General features: G+C 39.7%; 1 protein-coding gene across 1 annotated transcript in view; it reads left to right on the top strand.

Moving 5' to 3' along the window:
• Positions 1–3,653: 3,653 nt before the first annotated feature.
• DYM (dymeclin) overlaps positions 3,654–20,694 on the top strand; it is a 327,946-nt gene continuing 310,905 nt past the window's right edge. The window contains exon 1 of the mRNA XM_010840966.1: positions 3,654–3,830. Coding sequence (XP_010839268.1) covers positions 3,802–3,830 — 29 coding nt within the window. The 5' untranslated portion in view covers positions 3,654–3,801. The remainder of the gene's footprint in view (positions 3,831–20,694) is intronic.

Genomic DNA, 20,694 nt, shown 5'->3' with positions numbered 1-20,694 from the left:
GCCAAACAGAAAGCACTAACAGGGACCAACCACAGCTTAGTTTCAGGTGTAGATTATTAGAGCTGTGAAGTGACGTGAAAGTCTCTCAGACGTGTCCAACTCTTTGCTACCCCATGGAATTTTCCTGACCAGAATACTGGAGTGGGTAGCCATTCCCTTCTTCAAGGGATCTTCCCAACCCGGGGGTCGAACCCAGGTCTCCCACATTGCAGGAGGGTTCTTTATCAGCTGAGCCACAAAGGAAGCCCATTAGAGCTGAGTGACCAGAAATCTTGTCTTTCTCTATCTTTGCTTTCTTGTGTTTGTGCCTCCTTCTGCTGATACTCCTAGGGACTACTGAAGTGGCGTTTGGGCTTTAAAGTGGGAGAACCTCAAGGATGGGGTGAGGTTTCAGTGGCCTTGTTCTGCAAAATATTCTTAATAAAAGATTGTATTTATTCATTGTTTGAGATATTTAAGTCAAGGACTTGGGTATGTATTGATGGCTGTGTAGGATATCACCTTGTTGTGTAAAATGATCTGTGGTATTTCCAGTCTCTTCCTTAATGTGGCTCAGAATACTCACCAGGGATTTGTATGGTCTTCAGTGACACTTGGATTGGTTGACTGGATTTTTTTTTATAGCTTTGTATAGAAACAGGTCTTTAAAAGTAATTTGTAAATTCCACCCCCACCCTCCCTTTGGAAGTCTGAATTTAGGTTAAATCTGAACTCTGCCACTTATTGTAGGTAAATAGACTCTTTGAGCCTTGATCTGTGAAATGATGATGATACCTACTCCTTAAGAGTTATTGTTAGGATTAATGTGGGCTAGAGAGAATGGAATGTTTATGATTTAAAGTATTAAAATATTTGGCTGGAGCTATAGAGGCAATTTAAAACTCTTTAAGAGATTTAAAAAAGCACACACCAACTCTGGTTTGTAAAACTTCACAATACAGTAAACACATTCAAATCTCTGCAAAGTCATTTACTCAGAGAACATCAATTTACTTTGTCATGGACCTGCAAACTGTAAGAAATGCATGAATGTGTTACTGTAATTTTTGGCAGGTGAGTTTTATATTTACTTGTTTTTAATTGAAACTAAGGAAGATGTTTGGCCTCATATGGAAGCTGAGTGATAAATGATGTGTGGAAAATAAGGCAGTATGAGTGACTTGCTTAATGTAAAGCCTGATAAGCAGTCAAATCTTATCATTCTTCACTTGCCTTGCAATTATTTGCTTCTAGAGTAACCCCAGAAATAAGAATATAGTATTATGCAAGAATGTTTTTGTTTTAGTAAGTGGAAATTGTCAGAAATTTCACTTGGAATTTGCTTATTCTTATCTTTAGTTTTGTTAGAACTTTGGCCTTGAAATGCTATGTTTTACTTGTATGAGATGGATTTATCAACATTATTTTCATTAGGATTACATTGATAACGAAGCTGTGAATGTACTCCTTAGTTAACTGGCTGTTAACTTGACTGAAGTCATGATTTGGATGGCACATGGATCCAAAGAGAGGTCTTTGTCACCATTTTAAAATTTGAAATTTAGATGTGTTTACATCCCTGGAGGGAAAAAAAAAAATCCAATTAGGTGCCATCTGTGGGTCCTGAGCACTTGTTCCCTCACCTCTGTAATTAAAAAACTTGTGCAGGCTGCTTGGCTAAACCAGGGGTATGTTAGTAAACTGGTCAACTTATTTGGTCTGAAATGTTCTTTAGGAAATCAGTGAGTAATTCTGAAAGTTACTGGGTCTGGGTCACTACGTTCTCTAGGGTAAGGCATGGAATGACAGTTCAGCAAATACATACTGAGTATATATTATTAATACTTGCCACAAACCACTTGTTGGAATAGGTTATTAACTCGCATGGGTCATGTTGGACAGCTCTGGAGGAGAAAGATTGAGTTGGCTCTGACTTTCCTCCACTTGTTGAGCTAAGTGGTAGTGACCTACTGCTTCTAGAGTGAGACTTAACGTGGTTATTGAACTTGAGTCTTGCTGTGTATTCTTTTTAGCATTGATTGATGTCTTCAGTATGATTTAATATTCTCTTCAAGCTTTGCACTGACCTCTCAGAGGGCTGCTGTGCCAGTTACTTCTATTAATGGCAAGGCAGGAAGGAATTTCTTCAAACTGAATACCAGGTGATATTGTGGTATAGAAAAAAGAATTGCTAAACTTCTCTTTGAGATGCCAAGTGCTTTGATGTTTTAGAAGCAACTGCTAAATTTGGACTTGGACACCTGTATTCAGTTCAGTGAACACGTATTGAGTGTACATTATGTGCCAAACTCTTTGTCTGTCTCTCTTTTTCCCGTAAGAGGGTCAACTCCAGTGCATGTATGTGTGCTTGCAAAGTTGCCTCAGTTGTGTCCGACTCTTTGTGACCCTTCGGACTGTAGCCCACCAGCCAAGTTTCTTTGTCCATGGGATTCTCCAGGAATACTGGAGTGGGTTGCCATGCGCTCCTCCAGGGGATCTTCCTGACCCAGGGATTGAACCCTTGTCTCTGGCATCTGCCTGCACTGACAGGCAGGTTCTTTACCACTAGTGCCACCTGGGAAGCCCCAAAGTCCAATAGGGGCCTGCAGGGGCCTGCTTTACTTGTAGCCAAAAGCTCTGGGATAATGCAGCCAGCACTTACAATAACAGACAGACGCACAAGGCATAGATGCTGTGCAGATGATTGTTTTTATTTAGGGTGAGCAAGAGAGTTGGGTGTGTGCCAGTGTTGAAGGGTATTCTGAGGAAGTGGATACTGGGAATGAAATGAAAAAGTAGTGGGTTAGAAAGAAGTCATAGAAACTGAGGGAAGAAAGAATTTCATAGATATAGGTGTCAGTACTGGAAAATCTCATGGGTGGAGGAGCCTGATAGGCTACAGTCCATGGGGTCGCTAAGAGTCAGACACGACTAAGCGACTTCACTTTCACTTTTCACTTTCATGCATTGGAGAAGGAAATGGCAGCCCACTCCAGTGTTCTTGCCTGGAGAATCCCAGGGACGGGGGAGCCTGGTGGGCTGCCGTCTATGGGGTCACACAGAGTCGGACACAACTGAAGTGACTTAGCAGCAGCAGCAGCAGCGTCCAAAGCAGGGAGCCACATGTGATCCTGATTGACTTCATAAGTTAGAAAGTCACTTAGGTTTGAGAAGTTTGGGACATAGGAGCATTTCTGTTGCAACAGTAGTTTGCAACCAACCTTTGCTGCTTACTTTGTGACTTGGGAAAGCCATTTTGACTTTGGCTCTTTGTAAAGAGGTGTTTAGACTCTCAGTGGGTTCCAATCTATAATCAGTGGGACTCCATGAGTTCAGAGAAGGCACTTCTGGGTCTGCAAGGAGATCAAGGGTAAGGTCAGATTTTCATTGGGTGAAGAAGTGCAGGTAGTCTATTTCTGATTTAAAACAGCTGGAGCAGCTTGAGTTTTTATTTTATATACTTTGACTTCAGTATAACTTTTTTTTGAAAAGACATAGTACAGTATAAGAAATTTGAAAACCGCTGGTCTACAGAAGTCATAGTTGCCTTCAGACATTAAAACCAATATAATTAATAGCTGGTATTCAAAATTCCTCTACTAGATGAAGATTATAGTAGATGTTAACTTGCTCAGCATATAGATTTTATTCAGAGGGCAACTTAGTATCTGAGTTTCTGTAATAATGATTATTCTCATTAGAAATGAAAACTGAACTTCCAAACAACTGAATTCTACTTTATACTTTGTTAAAAAAATTTTTTTATATGTCTCACCAGGTTCTGACTCAGAAGATCTTTTGGAAGAATTGCTCTGCTGTTTGATGCAGTTAATCACTGATATTCCACTCTTGTAAGTTCTGGCTAAGCCAGGATTACTTTTCTCTTCTTAGTGTATTGAAGATGCTAATTGATCATGTTGAAGAGTTTGTGGGTTGTAGTACTTTCATGTATCGCTTTTATGTATGCCTCCGTGTACATCCATGGCCTTCTTGCTGTCTTGCGTGATAATAGTTAGACTTTGGTGACCTGTCATCAACACACGAATTTTATGTTGTTGAGGGGAAAATAAACTCTTCAGCAACATGAAGCATATGATAAGCACAGAATTAATCTGTGTAAATCAGGGTTTGAGAGAAAAGCAGTTTGAATCTGATACATACATGGTAGATATAGCTCTTTGTCCATCCATTATTTATTCTTCCCTTCTTCCTTGCTTCTGGATTTTATATCTGGCCTCTTTTGGAGAGGTTGGATTTCTATTTCTAGCTTCTCTTGAAGCTGGATGTGGTCAGTGAGATGTAGGGGGAAGTCCTCCAGTGAAACTTACAGGCACAGCTCTTTATTGGGACCTGACTCACCTAAGAGACATATTTATATTTTCATCTGTGAGAGCCCACTGTCCTATTCACCAGAGTGTGGGCAAGATCTCCTTAGAGTTGTGTTGGACATCTTGGCACCATGAACTAAGAGACTTACAGCAAAGTCTGCTTTGATGGCATTGAGCTGCTGAACCAAAGTTCAACCACTACCACTACCACTACAAAGATCTACCACTACCCGGCTCCTGCCCCCACCCCTGGAGTTCTCATGTAAGAAAAATAGACCTTGTTTACACTGTTACAACTAGATTTCTGTTACTACAGCTGAATGCAGTTCCTGTATAATTCAAAATGTTTGTTACTTTTAAAACAGTTATTCTCAACCTTATTTGTCTCTCAGAGGAGCCTTTTTAGAATTTTTTTTTTCTTAATTGCCTCTCCAGAGTCCTAATGAAATTTGAATACTACAGATACACTGAATATGTTTATATGCTATGACTTTCTGGAAGGCCATACATCATTATAATATCTGTGAAGTTTTTCACCCCTGGACGAACCAATTTTCACCCACTGGAGGGTGATCTCTTACACCCAGTATTGAGAATGCATATTTTATTATTTAAAAAAATTTGTTTATTTTTGACCACACCACATGGCAGGTGGGATCTTAGTTTCCTGACCAGGGATCTAACCCATGCTGCTTGCAGTGGAAGTGCAACATCCTAGCCACTGGACAAATGGGGAATTCTTGAGAATGCACATTTTAGAGGAGTTATTTTTTGAAATGAAAAAGTAGGTTTTAAGATTTATCATCACAAAATCTCAGTCTGTTTGGAGATATTGCTGGAAATAAGCCCTTGCCTGTGGTCCAAAAGGAAAGATGGGTATTTGTGAGAAAACGGGCCTCTGTTGTGCATGAGCGCAGCACTCAGAATTGTATTGTGACAGTTGCTCAGTTGTGTCCAACTCTTTGCGACCCCATGGACTATACAGTCCATGGAATTCTCCAGTCCATGGAATTCTCCAGGCCGGAATACTGGAGTGGGTAACCTTTCCCTTCTCCAGCGGATCTTCCCACTCAAGGGATTGAACCCAGGTCTCCCACATTGCAGGTGGATTCTTTACTAGCTGAGCCACAAGAGAAACCCTTGTATTATAGGTTTATTGTATTATAGAAAGAATTGTATTATAGGCTTAGAAATGAGAACCACCAAACCCTGTTGTGACCTGGTCTGGTCATGCGCAGCCTGGAAGGTAGGGCTGAGACAGCTGGGTTATCACTGACAGGGAAAGGGCATGGAGAAAGTGTCCCAGGTAGTGGAACTCTTTTGACAGACACAGTTCTTTACATGCCTGGTATCCTTTCTCACCTTCTTCTCCAATATTGTTGGGGTAAGTGTGTGCCCAGCTTAGTTTACAGGCTCTTTGGGAACTAAATGTGGCTCCTTGACAGTTTGGGCCAGTTACACGTAAGCAGAAGTCAGGAGCTTGCAGAGCATGTATCTTCAGCTCATCGCCCTTGGCCCTTCTCTTCCTTCCTGGATGTGGAGGCAGTGCTCTGGCCTTCTTGAATCTGGGATGATGGGTGCCACACAGAAAGAACAGTGTCCCAGGAGCGTGGGGTGTTTGTAATGTTGTGGAAGGACTACACAAGCCCTTGATGGCTTATCTTTGATTTTCTTCTTATGTTAAAAGAGCAAACAGTTACTTTGGTTAAGCCACTGTGGTTAACTTTCTGTTACATATGGTCAGGTGTGGGAGGGGAACACACATATTGCTTGTTGTCAGTTGTTTAGTTGCTAAGTCGGGTCTGATTGTTTAGCGACTCCACGGACTGTAACCTGCCAGGCTCCCCCGTCCATGGGATTTCCTAGGCAAGAATACTGGAGTGGGTTGTCATTTCCTTCTCCAGGGCTCTTCCCGACCCAGGGATGGAACCCGCAACTCCTGCGTTGGCAGGCAGATTCTTTACATTTAGCCACCAGGGAAGCCCTGTGTATTGCCTGCCATTTGTTTATTATAGTACGTGTGAGGCTTCTTGTGTTTCTGATGTTAGTTTTAAAAACAGCAGCACCTCTATAACATTTGTTATTACCAAATGCCAGCAATTTCATATATATCCTAAATAAGTTCCTTGTTTTTGTTACTGTTGTTGATAAAATGTTGTGGTAAAGTTAAGGGGGATGGAAATGATAAATCCCCTTAGATAGTAAATAAGCCGTGAATACAGTGTAGAAACCAGCCACTTAAACACTTGGAGAGCAAGTAGACAGTGTTGTAATATATCAAACATTTCAGTGTTTTAATGTGTTTATACTTTTTAAATGAACTGAAAATGCACAGACAACCAGATGTCTTGTATTATGTACACTCAGCTTTAACCAGCTGCTGAAACAATTTCTTATGATTTAATGTTCTTGGAACTCCATCCTACAAGAAGGTTTGTCTTGGTAACAGTTTCCATGTGAAACCAAACTCCTCTTCAAATGTTTCATCTATAACCATACGGATCAGCTTATAATTTAAGGAGGAATATTAACCTATGAAAACTGGCGATGCTTTGACACACCTGACTATCATCTGTCTTGCTATAAACGTTGAAGTTTAATGTGCTGCCTTAGTGGCTGAATAGCAAGAGGTATCTAATTTTAATGGCCTTCGTGGGTAATTCAAAACTTTTCTAGCTTAAACATTTGAGACTCTGAAATCATTCTGTTAATATTGAATGCAAGTGATTACCAAGAACTAGAGTGATTACAAGAATTTAGAAATCTGTAAATTTAATTTAACTGATTCTTCATCATTAGGAGAACAGGATCAACTATGGTAAACTCCTAGAATTTCTAAGAATTCATCTGTAATGAAAAATTTTTTTAAGTTGTAAGTGGATTCTGCTTCTCAGTTTGGATTTGTTGATAAAATATTAGTTCTATGAGGTGTTAATCTTCAGTGTCAGATTAAAATTGCACACCTTCTGGGAATCCTTCCTTATTAACCCCATACCTCTCAGCTTTTATAAATATATTTAAAAGAAAGATTAAGTCAGACATGGTCTTGTGACTTGACATTTTTCAGTGTGTATTGGGTTGATCCACTAGAATTAAAGTGTCTTTCAAAAGTAAAACTTTGTCTTTTTAACTGTTGTATCTTCTTGATCTCAAGGAATTGAATGGGAGAGGAATAAGATATGATAAAGGTATGTCTCAAGACACTAATGGAGAGTGAAATGGAACATGGTTGGCAGGCTAGAGTTGAAAGCACTACACTTAGAATTTGGGACACTGGTTGAGGTCTTCCAGTTTTACCATAGAAGCTGGATGGAGCCCCCACGACAATACCCAGTGATGTTTAGGTGGGGCCCTAGCAGCGTAAGCAGCAATGTTGGATGGGCCCAGTACTTGATGCTTTGAGGACTGCTTAGGATGCTTTTCTTATTATGAAAGAGAGTTTATTTTGAGAGCTTGAACAGGGTTTCTTTCCTTTTCTGTTTGCTGCTGTTTCTGTCAAAGCTCGCTCTCTCAGCTGTTTACAGTGAGGCTGTTGTTGAGAGCAGGCTTTGCTCCTTTTCTCTGGGCCCCAATCTGGACGGTCCTGGGAGGTCTGCTCAAAGCGGGCCTTGCTGTGAGCTCCGGCCCCTTCCTCTGAGATCCATTTATGTGTCTTCTCCTGTATTAACCTATGAACTCAGTGAGGAGGAAGGACCAGGGCTCCTTAATTCTCAGCCTGGCCCTGATGGACAGATATTTTAATTCTGTAATCTAAGAAACTTTACCTAGTTTTGTCGTAAGTTATATATTGATAAAGATGTGATATTCATAACCAATTGCCTTCACTGCCTTTTCTGGGGGACTGTGTGTGTGTGTGTATGTGTGTGTATGTATGTGTGAGATGGGACTTAGTCTGCTGCTCAAGTGCAGGAGGTACCTGGTATCATCTACTGGCCTTGTCCGTGTTACTTGTTCTGCTTCAGTCACGCTGGTGTTCTTGCTAATTTGGAACTAACCAACCCACTCCTGTCTTTAAGGCCTGTGACCTTCCTTCTCCTGCCTTGAATATCTTCCCTCAGACATCTGCATGGCTCATGTCCTGTCCTCCTTCAAGCTTCCTTCCTTGTGCTCAGAGTTTGGCTTCTTGGAAACAGTTCTGCCTGCCCTAAAATAGCACCCCTTCATAGTCTGTCGTTTCATCATGCTTTATTTTTTTGTCCATATGCTTATCACTAGTTTTCATATTATTATTTCATGTTATTTTATTTCTCAAATAGAATGAAAGCAATGTGAAAACAAGGGCTCTTCCTGTGCCAGCACTTTGTTTTGCTCACTTCTGTCGCCTTAGTATTGAGGTTAGCCTGGCATGTGGAGGACTCAAAAAATAATTGTTGAATGAGTAAGTCCCGGGGGCACAACCTATTCAGTGTGCTTAAATGTTTTGTTTGTTGCTCATCATGTGGTCTGTATGGAAACAGGGTACTGTGCTAAGGGATAGTCTATTGCAGGTAGAGTGGCTCAAAGCCCCTTGCAGTTGGTGAAAAAAGTGAAAGTGTTTGTCACTCAGTCCTGTCTGACTCTGGTACATTGTATTACAAACACTAAATGTCTTACAGACGTTAGCAGTGTGGAGGGACAGCCAGCAACTGAAACACTGAGAAATCACATCTCACAACATTTAAGGAAATGGTAGATTGTTGTTGTTCAGTTGCTAGTGTTGTGTCCGACTCTGTGACCCCATAGAATGCAGCACGCCTGGCCTCCCTGTCCTTCACTATCTCCCGGAGTTTGCTCAAACCCATGTCCATTGAGTCAGTGATGCTATCCAACCATCTTGTCCTCTGTCGTCCCTTTCTCCTCTTGCCCTCAATCTTTCCCAGCATCAAGGTCTTTTCTAATGAGTCAGCTCTTTGCATTGGGTGGCCAAAGTATTGGAGCTCAGATAATTAGCTATAAATGCTGACTAGTCTGGGGCCATTTAGTTTAGGGAAAATCAGCATTATATCTCAGTAATACTCTTGCCTGGCAAATCCCATGGACGGAGGAGCCTGGTAGGCTGCTGTCCATGGGGTTGCTAGGAGTCGGACACGGCTGAGCGACTTCACTTTCACTTTTTCCTTTCATGCATTGGAGAAGGAAATGGCAACCCACTCCAGTGTTCTTGCCTGGAGAATCCCAGGGACGGGGGAGCCTGGTAGGCTGCTGTCTATGGGGTCGCACAGAGTCAGACACGACTGAAGCAACTTAGCAGCAGCAGTAGCAGCAGCGGTCCTTAGATTATCCCTTCACAGTGTAATAATTTCTTTTTCATTAGGTTAATCTGCAAAAATATATATATTATGAGTATACTTTGCTATGTCTATTTACTGTGTTAGGCCCTGGGCAAAGAAAGACATGACTTTGGAAGAGCTTAGAGATGGATGGATGCATAGAAAGCCCACTGAGAGGAACAGTTGATACATGCTGCAGTCATTTGGGGCTGTAGTGATGAGCTGTGGCCAGACCTTCAAGGAGGCAGAGTGGAACTGCATAGGGACCTTTGGGGTATATATCTTGTGTTTGGGGAATACAAGTGGATTCATTTGATTAGAGCAGAGGGTTTGTGGGAGGCTAGGGCTAGAGAAGCTATGTTGTTTGATGAAGTAAAGACTTGCATGTTAGAAGGACTAAATGTTGATTATGTTTAAGGTTCTCTTTATTAAAATGTATAAGAACGTAATACATATATTTTAGAGCTAATTTCTCTGATATCCATTTTGGATGTATTTGGAGAGGAATGGAACTGTTAAGAATCTTATTTATAAAATTAACATTGCTGGATTTATGAAGTGTAATGATATAAAATACATATTTATTTGACTCACAGGTGTTGGTATTGGCTTAGATGTCATACTTTATAAAATTTGAATGTTGAAAACTTTTGGTGCTAATGATAAATAGGTGGTTCAAGAACCTGAAGAGCTGTTCCTTTATGAAGTCTGCAAGTCTTTGAGAGTGAAAGAACTAGAGACCTTGTGTTGGCAATGAAGGGCCTAACTGTTGGGAAAATGTCTTTCTGTAGCTCTGCATGTTGATACCCAAACTCGTGTCAAATCCAGCCTCAACAGAGTGGGTGGCTAAAAGAAGTCAGCGTTTAAATTTTAGGTGCTGTAAATATCTAGTATAAATTTCTGGCTGGATTAGGTATTCAAGACATTATAAGCACTGAATTAAAGGTGATAGCATTTTCAAATACCAAGACATAATTAAGTTCACAGTAGTTTACTAGTTTGAAACTTGATTTCTGGTGCTTCCAGAGGCGGGGTAATCCTAGTTAAAAAAATTTAACGTATAAGTCTTTACTGGGCTTACTGAAGAAATCTGACTGAGATATATCCAGTACCACAAATGTTAGTCTTCCATTTGTTCATATTGTTTATAGTCACATAATTGACTATTGTCAAGACATGTAAGAGACATTTTATAGTAGGAAAAAAACCCATTAACTCTGAATCCAGAAGCCAGTGTTTGAATCTTAGCTTTATCACTCATCAGCAGTGTCACTTCAGGCCTCAGTTTTCTCATTTTAAAATTGAGGTGCATAGATCATAGACTGTCACTTGGAAAAGACATTTGAAGGCATCTAGTTCAGTTTAATATTTTAGATGTGGAGATTGAGTGCATCAGTTTGGAGATCACCTCATGTAGCCATTGAGGGATGAGCTGGCAAGCCGATAATGTAATACACCACCACCTTGGCTGCCTAGAGGGACCAGCAGTTGGGGGGCGCCTCTCATCCTGGGATGAGGTCTGTCAAGGGCTCTCACTGCCAAGGATCTGTTGCTTAAGATTGTGTTGAAGACCAGAGTAAAGCACTCGAAAATGCTTTTGTAAATTTTAAAATGCTTTATAATTATATAAAAATGTATATAACCACTGGGGGTCCAGTGGTTAAGAATCCACCTTGCAATCCAGGGGATGCGGGTTCAATCCCTGGTCAGGGAACTAAGATTCTACACTGCTGTGGAGTACCTAGGACCGCATGACACAACTTCTGAAGCCTATGCGCTCTGGAGCCTGCACATCACAGCTGCTGAGCCCGAACATCACAAGTTAGAGTCTGTGTGCAATAACGAAGGCTCCAGCATGACGCAACGAAGATCCCACGTTCCGCAACTAAAACTGACATAGGCCTCCCACACCGCCAAAGTGTATTGCTTTACATATAGTGGGGCTTCTCTGGTGGCTCAGATGGTAAAGAATCCGCCTGTAATGCAGCTGCTGCTGCTGCTAAGTCACTTCAGTCGTGTCCTACTCTGTGTGACCCCATAGATGGCAGCCCGCCAGGCTCCCCCATCCCTGGGATTTTCCAGGCAAGAATACTGGAGTGGGGTGCCATCGCCTTCTCCAGTAATGCAGGAGACCTGGGTTCAATTCCAGGGTCAGGAAGATCCTCTGGCTCTGGGATAGGCAACTCACTCCAGTATTCTTGCCTGGAGAAGTCCCATGGACAGAGGAGCCTGGTGGGCTACAGTCTATAGTGTTGCATAGAGTTGGATACGATTGAGTGACTAACACACACATTACACATAGTAAGTGTTTAAGGAAAGCATTGGCTATATTTTGTTCTGAGTTAATTTTCCTGTTTTAAACTTCTCAATAGAAACTAATAGCCCTTGGTCATTAACAAGTATAGTGGTCATAGGAAACAGGATGTGTAAGATTCAAAAGAACAAGGCTGAATCCTTTGTGTGAGAACTGAAGTAAGTTTCTGATGTGTCAGGCTGCTTCAAGGAGCTTCTCTGACTGCTTTGGAGGACTGGCTGTAGCCTGGCATTAGGTGTGAGAGACTAGCAGCAGCTGGAGCAGAGTCCTGAATCCTGACATTTTGCCTGTGTTTGCATATTTCCTTGCAAGTTATAGATTCTATAGAGGTATATAATCATTGAATTTTTAGAACAGGAATTAAGCTTACGCATGTACTCAGTCATGTCCGACTCTTTGTGGCCCCATGGACTGTAGACCACCAGGCTCCTTTGTCCATGGAATTTTCCAGGCAGGAATACTGGAGGGGGTTGCCATCATCTACTCCAGGGGATCTTTCCGACCCAAGGGTCCAACCTGCGTCTCCTGCATTAGACAAGCGGATTCTTTACCACTAGTGCCACCTAGAAAGCCCTTATCTTATACATTTTCATTTTGTGTATGATGGCACTGAAGTAGAGAGAAAGGAAGTGACTTTCCTAAAGTCAGTTTGTAGGATTCTTGTGTATAACTCAGCCCTGAAAATGTTGAATTTCTGCCTTCACAGAATTTTTACTCTTATACAAGCAAGCCTGGTGACTTCCTTGGTGGTCTAGTGGTTAAGAATCTGCTTTCCAATTCGGGAGACATGGGTTTGATCCATGTTTGGGGAACTAAGATCCCACATGGCTTGGAGGAGCTAAGCCCGTGTGCCACAGCTAGAGAAGCCCACTCACTGCAGCTGCTGAGCTTGAGTGCTCTGGAGCCTGTGCTCTGCCACAGGAGCTGCCTGTGCACCACAGCTACAGAAGCCCCCGCCCGCTGCAGGGAATGCCTATGGGCTGCAACAGAGACCCGGTGCAGCCAAAGTAAATTAATAAAAGTAAAAAAATAAAAGCAAGATGGGTACAGGATGCTTTCGTTAATTTCTATTCCTGTTATTAGTACAAGTATCGCAAAATATGAATGAGCTGGTTTAACATTAATAACTGAATTTTAATTCTACCAATGAACAGTTGATTTTTTTTCCTTTTAAATTTTTTGTCCTACTTATGCATCAATAAGTTAATTCTTTATAGAGTTGTTTCTTTTGGGGGCATAATCCAGATTACATTACCTTTGGATATTTAAAGCTAGTCTTTGATGCTGATGTACTTGTCTTAGATTATAATGTGTATGTGCATAGGGTTTGGGAAGACAGTTGAGAAGCACAAAGGGGTTATGCTGAGAACCGATTTTGTCTTATATCTCTTTACTCTCCAGAGACAATCTTTTTCATTATTAGCTATTTTGATGGTTTATACATACACCTTAACCCTTATCTTACCTTTATATATTTATCTAAATAATATAACTATTTCATTTTTTTAAATTAAAGGCTTTACTTTTCAGAACAATATTAAATTCACAGCAAAACTGAGCAGGAAGTATAGAATATTCCCATATCCCTCTTCCCACACATAGCCTCCTCTGCTGTCAACATTTCTTACCATAGTCGCACATTTATTATAGTCGATGAACCTACATTGATGTATCACTGTCACCCAACTCATAGTGTGCATTATGGTTCATTCTTGTTGCATTGTACATTCAGTGGGTTTTGACAGGTGTATAATGACATGTGCCTGGTGTACTCTTGTCCGTGGAATCTCAGTCAGACATGACTTAGCGACTGAAGAACAACAGCTACAACATCCATCATTATAGTTTCATAAGCATACTTTCACTGCCTTAAAATTGCTCGATGTTCTGCCTGTTCATCCCTCACACCCCCTGAAATCTTGGTCACCCCACTGATCCTTTTACTGTTTCCATATTTTCACCTTCTCTAGAGTGTCTTGTGGGCTTTCCAGGTGGCTCAGTGGCCAATAATCCACCTGCCAATGCAGGAGACATTGCTTCAACCTCTGGGTTGGGAAGATCCCCTGGAGAAGAAAATGGCAACCCACTCCAGTATTCTTGGCCGGGAAATCCCATGGACAGAGGAGCCTGGCAGGCTACAGTCCGTAGGGTCACAAAAGAATTTGACATGACTTAGTGATTAAACAACTATAATAATAGAGTGGATAATAATATAGTTGGAACCTACAGTACAAGCTTTTTTAGATTGGCCTTGTTCATTTAGTAATGTGCATTTAAGTTTCCTCTGTGTTCATGGCTTAGTAGCTCATGTCTTTTTAGATCTGAATAATACTTCAGTGGATGCAGTATGTGTACATAAATTCACTTGATACATCTATGCACATATGTAAGTCTTAGAATTGGAATTAAGTGTGACCATTTTAAAATTTGATAAAAATATAGTGAATTTGGTAAAAACTTGTTCCCTAAAGGGAGTATATCATTTATAAGTTCCACCAAAAACATTTAACAGAGCCTTGCCAATATAGTATATTATAGATTTTTTTGTAAGTTAAAAGTGGAAATCAAGACAGCAGAGTAGAAGGACGTGTGCTTATCTCCTCCTGCAAAAGCACCAAAATCACAACTGGCTGTTGATTTTTCAACAGGAGAATGCTGGAACCCACCAAAAAGAGATACGCCATGTCCAGAGACAAAAATGGAAATCATATTAATGATCTTTACATGCATTCTCTCATTGCAAGTGGGGTTGAATATCTCTTCATGTATTTAAAAGCCATTTCTAAGTTTTGATGAAAGTTCAGCAGTCATTTCTAATTTTTGAGAGCTCTTTTTCTCTAATTGTTCCTTGTTTGTGATGGAACTTTTAAGCAGGCGTAATTGCACTTTGGATACCCATCTTACAATTTCAGTATATTTGCTTTATTATTGTGTATCCACCTTATCAGTGCATCTTAATTTTTGATTTTTTAGAATTTTCTAAAAACTCTTCTTGGTTGAGCTTTATTTCAAGAAGATAATATGGCTGTTTCATCCATTTGATGCATCATTACATGTATAGCATTAGTTCTTTGAGAAACCGTAAACACTTGGAATGTGTTTAATATATTTGATCCACTCCATTAATATTTTACATATGATGAAGTTGACAGATAAGGTGACTGATAAAGGTAGTTGAGTGACATTTCTAATACTAGAATCAGATTTCTTGACTCCTAATGTCCAGGTACTTTCTGCTCCATTGTTAGTACTTTTATAAATGAGGAGTATTACCATGTTTTTGAATTTTTTTAACTTCAAAACTTCTCTATTATTGACAGTATCTGAAATATACCACTTTTTAGTCTTTCCTCATATTTTACTTCTGAAATCTTCATGTTGGCATGACATTGATATTTCTAATGTGTGGTATTAGTTCTTTGAACTTGTCAGTTGTTTTTATTAAACTTATGTTCCATTTACAGTACTGTCAATTTCTTATCCAGTAGTAAGTCAGAGGAGGATGTTTTTTCCTGCACATTCATTGACTTTGCCCTTAGCCAACACTAACACCCATTTCATGAAGGCTTTTGTCTTTATCCAAGTGTTCCACTCTGCCCAAGCAGAGCAGTGCAAGGTCATGGCGCCTGTCTTTTTTTTTTTTTTTCTTCACATGAAATTAATTACTTGCTCCAACAGTAGTTTGTTCTAGGACATTTCCAGCCCAGATGGTGGAAAGTTCTTGGGATAACATGGCAGCCGAAGTAACATTTTGGCTTTTTAAAGTTGACTTTGTTTTGGCGATTGTGTAATGAAAATCTTCTGAAGATTATACAAGGACATAAAACAAGAAAGATCTGTTGGCTTAAAACATTTTTCATCTTTTAAAAACCACCACACTCAGCATGGTGGAACTTTGGTTTCTTTCAAGTATTGGCCTGTCTTGGCTCTTTTCCCTGACTATTTGGCACCTAAGATGGCCCAATTAATAGATTGAAAATTTTGTTGTTTTGAGTATAATGTTGCCTTGAATTCCATTTTTGAACATTATAGAAAGTTACAGCAAGAATTGACATTAAAGATCATCTTGCCTAATGTACTTACTTACAAATAAGAAAACTGAGACCCAGGGGACTTATTTTTTGAAGTGAACAGAGTAACTTCAATAGAGAACTTAGAAGCAGAGCCTCCGTTTTCTAACTTGGGGACAGTGACTCATTCAGCATACAGCAGTATGTTTTAGGTTTTTGTTTATTCTTATTTCAGTGTCATCAGATTTTAATTAGTAAAAGATTGATTTTATCATTCATGATAATCCTCTATTGTTAGTTCTTGATTAATTTCATTTTCAAGCAGGTGATAACCTTTATGTTGTTCAAATACTGATCCCATAAAAGTGCACATGAACCGTCTCCTGCCTGTCCTTGTTGCCCATCTCCAGCCCTCCTGTTTGTCTCCATAGTAACCACTGTTCATGCTTGGTTTCTTATGTATGCTTCCTGAATTTTTTTATACATGTATATGCAGTTATGAATTTAGATTCTTATTTCCCCCTGTATTCATGTAAAAGGTAGGAAATTATGCAATGTTTTGAATTTTCTTCTTTTTTCAGTTAGCAGTCTATCTTGGCAGTTTCTGTATACAAGCATTTAGAGAGCTTTCTCATTTTTGTGTTTTAAGTTAAAAGTGTATTGAGATATACTTTAGGTACTCCAGAATTTACCCTTTCAAAGTATCTATTTACATGGTTTTTAGTAAACTCACAAAAGTTGTAAACCTGTCACTGCTATCTAATTCCAGAACTTTATTACCCCAAAAGAACCCCTCTACTTATTAGCAGTCATTCCCCATTTCCCTTGCCCTCCTGCCTGTAGTAACCACTAATCTGCTTCTTGTCTGTATAGATTGTCCCTTTGTAGACATTTCATATAAATGGAATCATACAATGTGTGGCTTTTTGTATCTGTCTTCATTCATAGTGTAGCATGGTTCATCCATGTTGTAGCATGCCCCAGTACTTCATTTCTTTTTATTGCTGAAAACTATTCCATTGTATGAATATATACCACATTTTGTTTATCCATTTGTCAGTTGATAAATATTCTGGTTGTTTCTACTTTTTGGCCATTATGAATAATACGTATGTGAGTATTCATGTACAAGAGTTTGTGTGGATGTGGTTTTCAGTTCTTTTGGGTATGTGTATAGGAGTAAAGTTACCAGGTCACGTGGTAACTCTGTGTTTGACTTTTTAAGTAAATGCCAAACCTTTCTGTAGTGGCCTCATCGTTTTACATTCCCACTAGCCTTGTATGTGCATTCTGATTTGTCTACATCCTTTTTCATTCGTTTTTAAAAGTTGCGTTGTATTCTGTTGTATGTCAGAATCAGTTTATATTTAATCATTCCCCTATTGATGGGCATTAGGATTGCTAACATCTCTGTGCTAATGTCTTTTGCTCATTCTTATATTCTTATATTGGCACCTTTATTGTATCTATTTCTAGGACCTGTTTTACATTAAAAAGGTTAGTCCTTTGTGACATTGTGTTTTTTCTATGTGCCTTTTGACTCTTTTTGCTATTAGTATATGTGTTTTTGCCATGATAAATTTTTAGAAACTATTTTTAAGAAATGGAATTTATCAGTCTGTTACAGCTCTTAGGCCTTCCAAGCTTCTTCTTACCTTTTTGGCCTCATCTCTTACCACTCTGCTTGCAAACTCCCTTCAAGACGCATTGGCCTCTGCCATTCTTTGAATATTCTAGCCATGTTCCTACCTCGGGGCCTTTGCATGTGCTGGTCTTTCTTTCTAGAAGACTTTTCCCTTGTTTATTTCTTTCAAATCTTTGTGCAAATGTCAACTTCTTGTTGAGTGTTCCCACTTAAAATTATAACACACCTGTGGTAGATGTCAAATTTTGAGGTTAATGAAATATGTATTTACTTTTTAAATAACAAATTAGGTGTTAGAATGCTGTTAGTTTCTTATGAAGGAACAAAAATTTCTAGGTGTAAAACCTTTCAAATAGTGCTTAAATGCTTTTAATGACTAAATGCCTTTAATGAGACTGAATCTGTGGCTTTGCTAGTAAGTTTAACTTAGGTCTTTGGCAAGTGTAATGGTTAATTTTTGTGTGACAGTTTGAGCTGTGGGATGCCCAGAGACCAAACGCTAGTTCGTTATTTCTGGGTGTGTCTGTGAGTATGTTTCTGGAAGTGATTAGCATTTGAATTGGTAGAGTTTGTGAAAAAGATCATATGCACTAGTGCTGGTGAGCGTCTTGCAGTCCGTTGAGGACATGAGTAGAATAGTAAGGTGGAGGAGGGGCGAGCTTGCTCCCTGTCTTTAGTTGAAACACCCGTCTCTTTCTGTCTTTGGATGTTGGCACGCCTGTTTCTTGGGCCTTCCCACTCAGGCCGAGGCTTTCCTGCTTCTCAGGCCTTTAGGTTTGGACTGGAACTACACCGCTGGCTTTCCTGGGCCTGCAGATGGCAGATAATGGGACCTTTTAGCCCCCATGATTGCGTGAGCCAATCTTTTATAAATAAATTACTTTCCATATTATATATCCTTATATCCTGTTGGTATATTTAGGAGAGCCCTAAATAATGCAGCAAGTGTGACTAGTTCATTGCTACTGTCTGAATGTTCCTGTCCTCCACAAAATCATATTTTAAAACCTAACCTTTGCAGTTAGAAAAGACCCTGATGCTGGGAAAGATTGAAGGCGGGAGGAGAGGGGGACGACAGAGGATGAGATGGTTGGATGGCATCCCCGACTCAATGGACATGAGTTTGAGTAAACTCTGGGAGTTGGTGATGGACTGGGAGGCCTGGCGTGCTGCAGTCCATGGGGTCACAGAGTCGGACACGACTGAGCAATTGAACTGAACTGAACCTCTGCATTGATAGTGTTAGAAGGTTTGGGGCCTCTGGGAGATGATTAGGTCACGAGGGCCGTGCCCTCATGAATGGGAGTGGTGCCCTTCTAAAAGATACCCACAAAAATGTCCTTGCTGCCTTCCATAATATGATAACACAGCAAAAACACGCTTAATCTTTGCGAACCAGAAAGCCAGCTCTCATCAGGTACTGGATCTGCAGGTATCTTGATGTGGACTCTCTGCTTCCAGAGTTGTGAGGAGTACAATTCCGTTGTTTATTATATGAGTTTGTTACTGCAGTTCAAAAGGACCGAGATACTAGGTTGTTTTTCCTAGTTGCAAATCTCTAGTACTTTGATTGTTTACAGTGAAGTGAGAGACAGAAATAATTCAGAAAACCTTTGGTCAAAATGAAATTAGAGATGATCCTCAGACCTTCTCTCCTGCTACTTTTTTTTTTTTTCAGGAAATTTCCCAGTGGAGACAGCCAGTTTGAAGCAGTCTTTCTCCCACTCATTTTCCTTTATGTCCTTCCCATTTTTAAATTTTAAATATAGTAAAAAATAGTCACCTGTAATCTCATCTTCCAGGATTGCTGTTTTTGTTCTTCTCATATTAACATTTTAGGTGTATTCATTCATACGGTGCACAGTACTGATCTGCTATCTTTGCTCAGCATCACATCATGAAACAAATATTTAACTGTATTGTTTCAAAAGCAGATGGAATAAGTTGTTTTATAAAGCCAGCATACCTTGATACTGAAACCTAACGATGACATTCCACAAAAAAGATAGTCACAGACTTATATTTCTCATGAATATAGGAGAAAAAGCTTTAAAAAAATTAGCAAATTGTAGGTCATTTAAAAAAACAGAAATAAAACATACATCAGCCTTTGTAATTAAGCATTTTTCATAACATATAAACAGTGTTCAGATATAAACTGTTAACTAAATATTTTTTCTAAATATGATTTATGTAATCAAGACTTTCTTAAACAAAGACACATCTTAGGAATATGATCTGTACAAACTTACAGTAGTGTAAGACTGTTCTATACATCAGTGTCTCTTTTGCTATCTCGTATACAGGGTTATCGTTACCATCTTTCTAAATTCCATATACATGCGTTAGTATACTGTATTTATGTTTTTCCTTCTGGCTCACTTCACTCTGTATAATAGTCTCCAGTTTCATCCACCTCATTAGAACTGATTCAAATGTATTCTTTTTAATGGCTGAGTAATACTCCATTGTGTATATGTACCACAGCTTTCTTATCCATTCATCTGCTGATGGACATCTAGGTTGCTTCCATGTCCTGGCTATTATAAACAGTGCTGCGATAAACATTGGGGTACACGTATCTCTTTCCCTTCTGGTTTCCTCAGTGTGTATGCCCAGCAGTGGGATTGCTGGATCATAAGACAGTTCTATTTCCAGTTTTTTAAGGAATCTCCACACTGTTCTCCATAGTGGCTGTACTAGTTTGCATTCCCACCAACAGTGTAAGAGGGTTCCCTTTTCTCCACACCCTCTCCAGCATTTATTATTTGTAGAATTTTGGATCGCAGCCATTCTGACTGGTGTGAAATGGTACCTCATAGTGGTTTTGATTTGCATTTCTCTGATAAAGAGTGATGTTGAACATCTTTTCAAGTGTTTGTTAGCCATCTGTATGTCTTCTTTGGAGAAATGTCTATTTAGATCTTTGGCCCATTTTTTGATTGGGTCATTTATTTTTCTGGAGTTGAGCTGTAGGAGTTGCTTGTATATTTTTGAGATTAGTTGTTTGTCGGTTGCTTCATTTGCTATTATTTTCTCCCATTCTGAAGGCTGTCTTTTCACCTTGCTAATAGTTTCCTTTGATGTGCAGAAGCTTTTAAGTTTAATTAGGTCCCATTTGTTTATTTTTGCTTTTATTTCCAATATTCTGGGAGGTGGGTCATAGAGG

This window comes from Bison bison, unplaced genomic scaffold (genome assembly GCF_000754665.1).
Source record: "Bison bison bison isolate TAMUID 2011002044 unplaced genomic scaffold, Bison_UMD1.0 scf7180017864153, whole genome shotgun sequence".
Lineage (NCBI taxonomy): Eukaryota > Metazoa > Chordata > Mammalia > Artiodactyla > Bovidae > Bison > Bison bison.
Note: the sequence above shows the minus strand (reverse complement) of the source record. Positions and strands in the feature narration are given on the sequence as shown.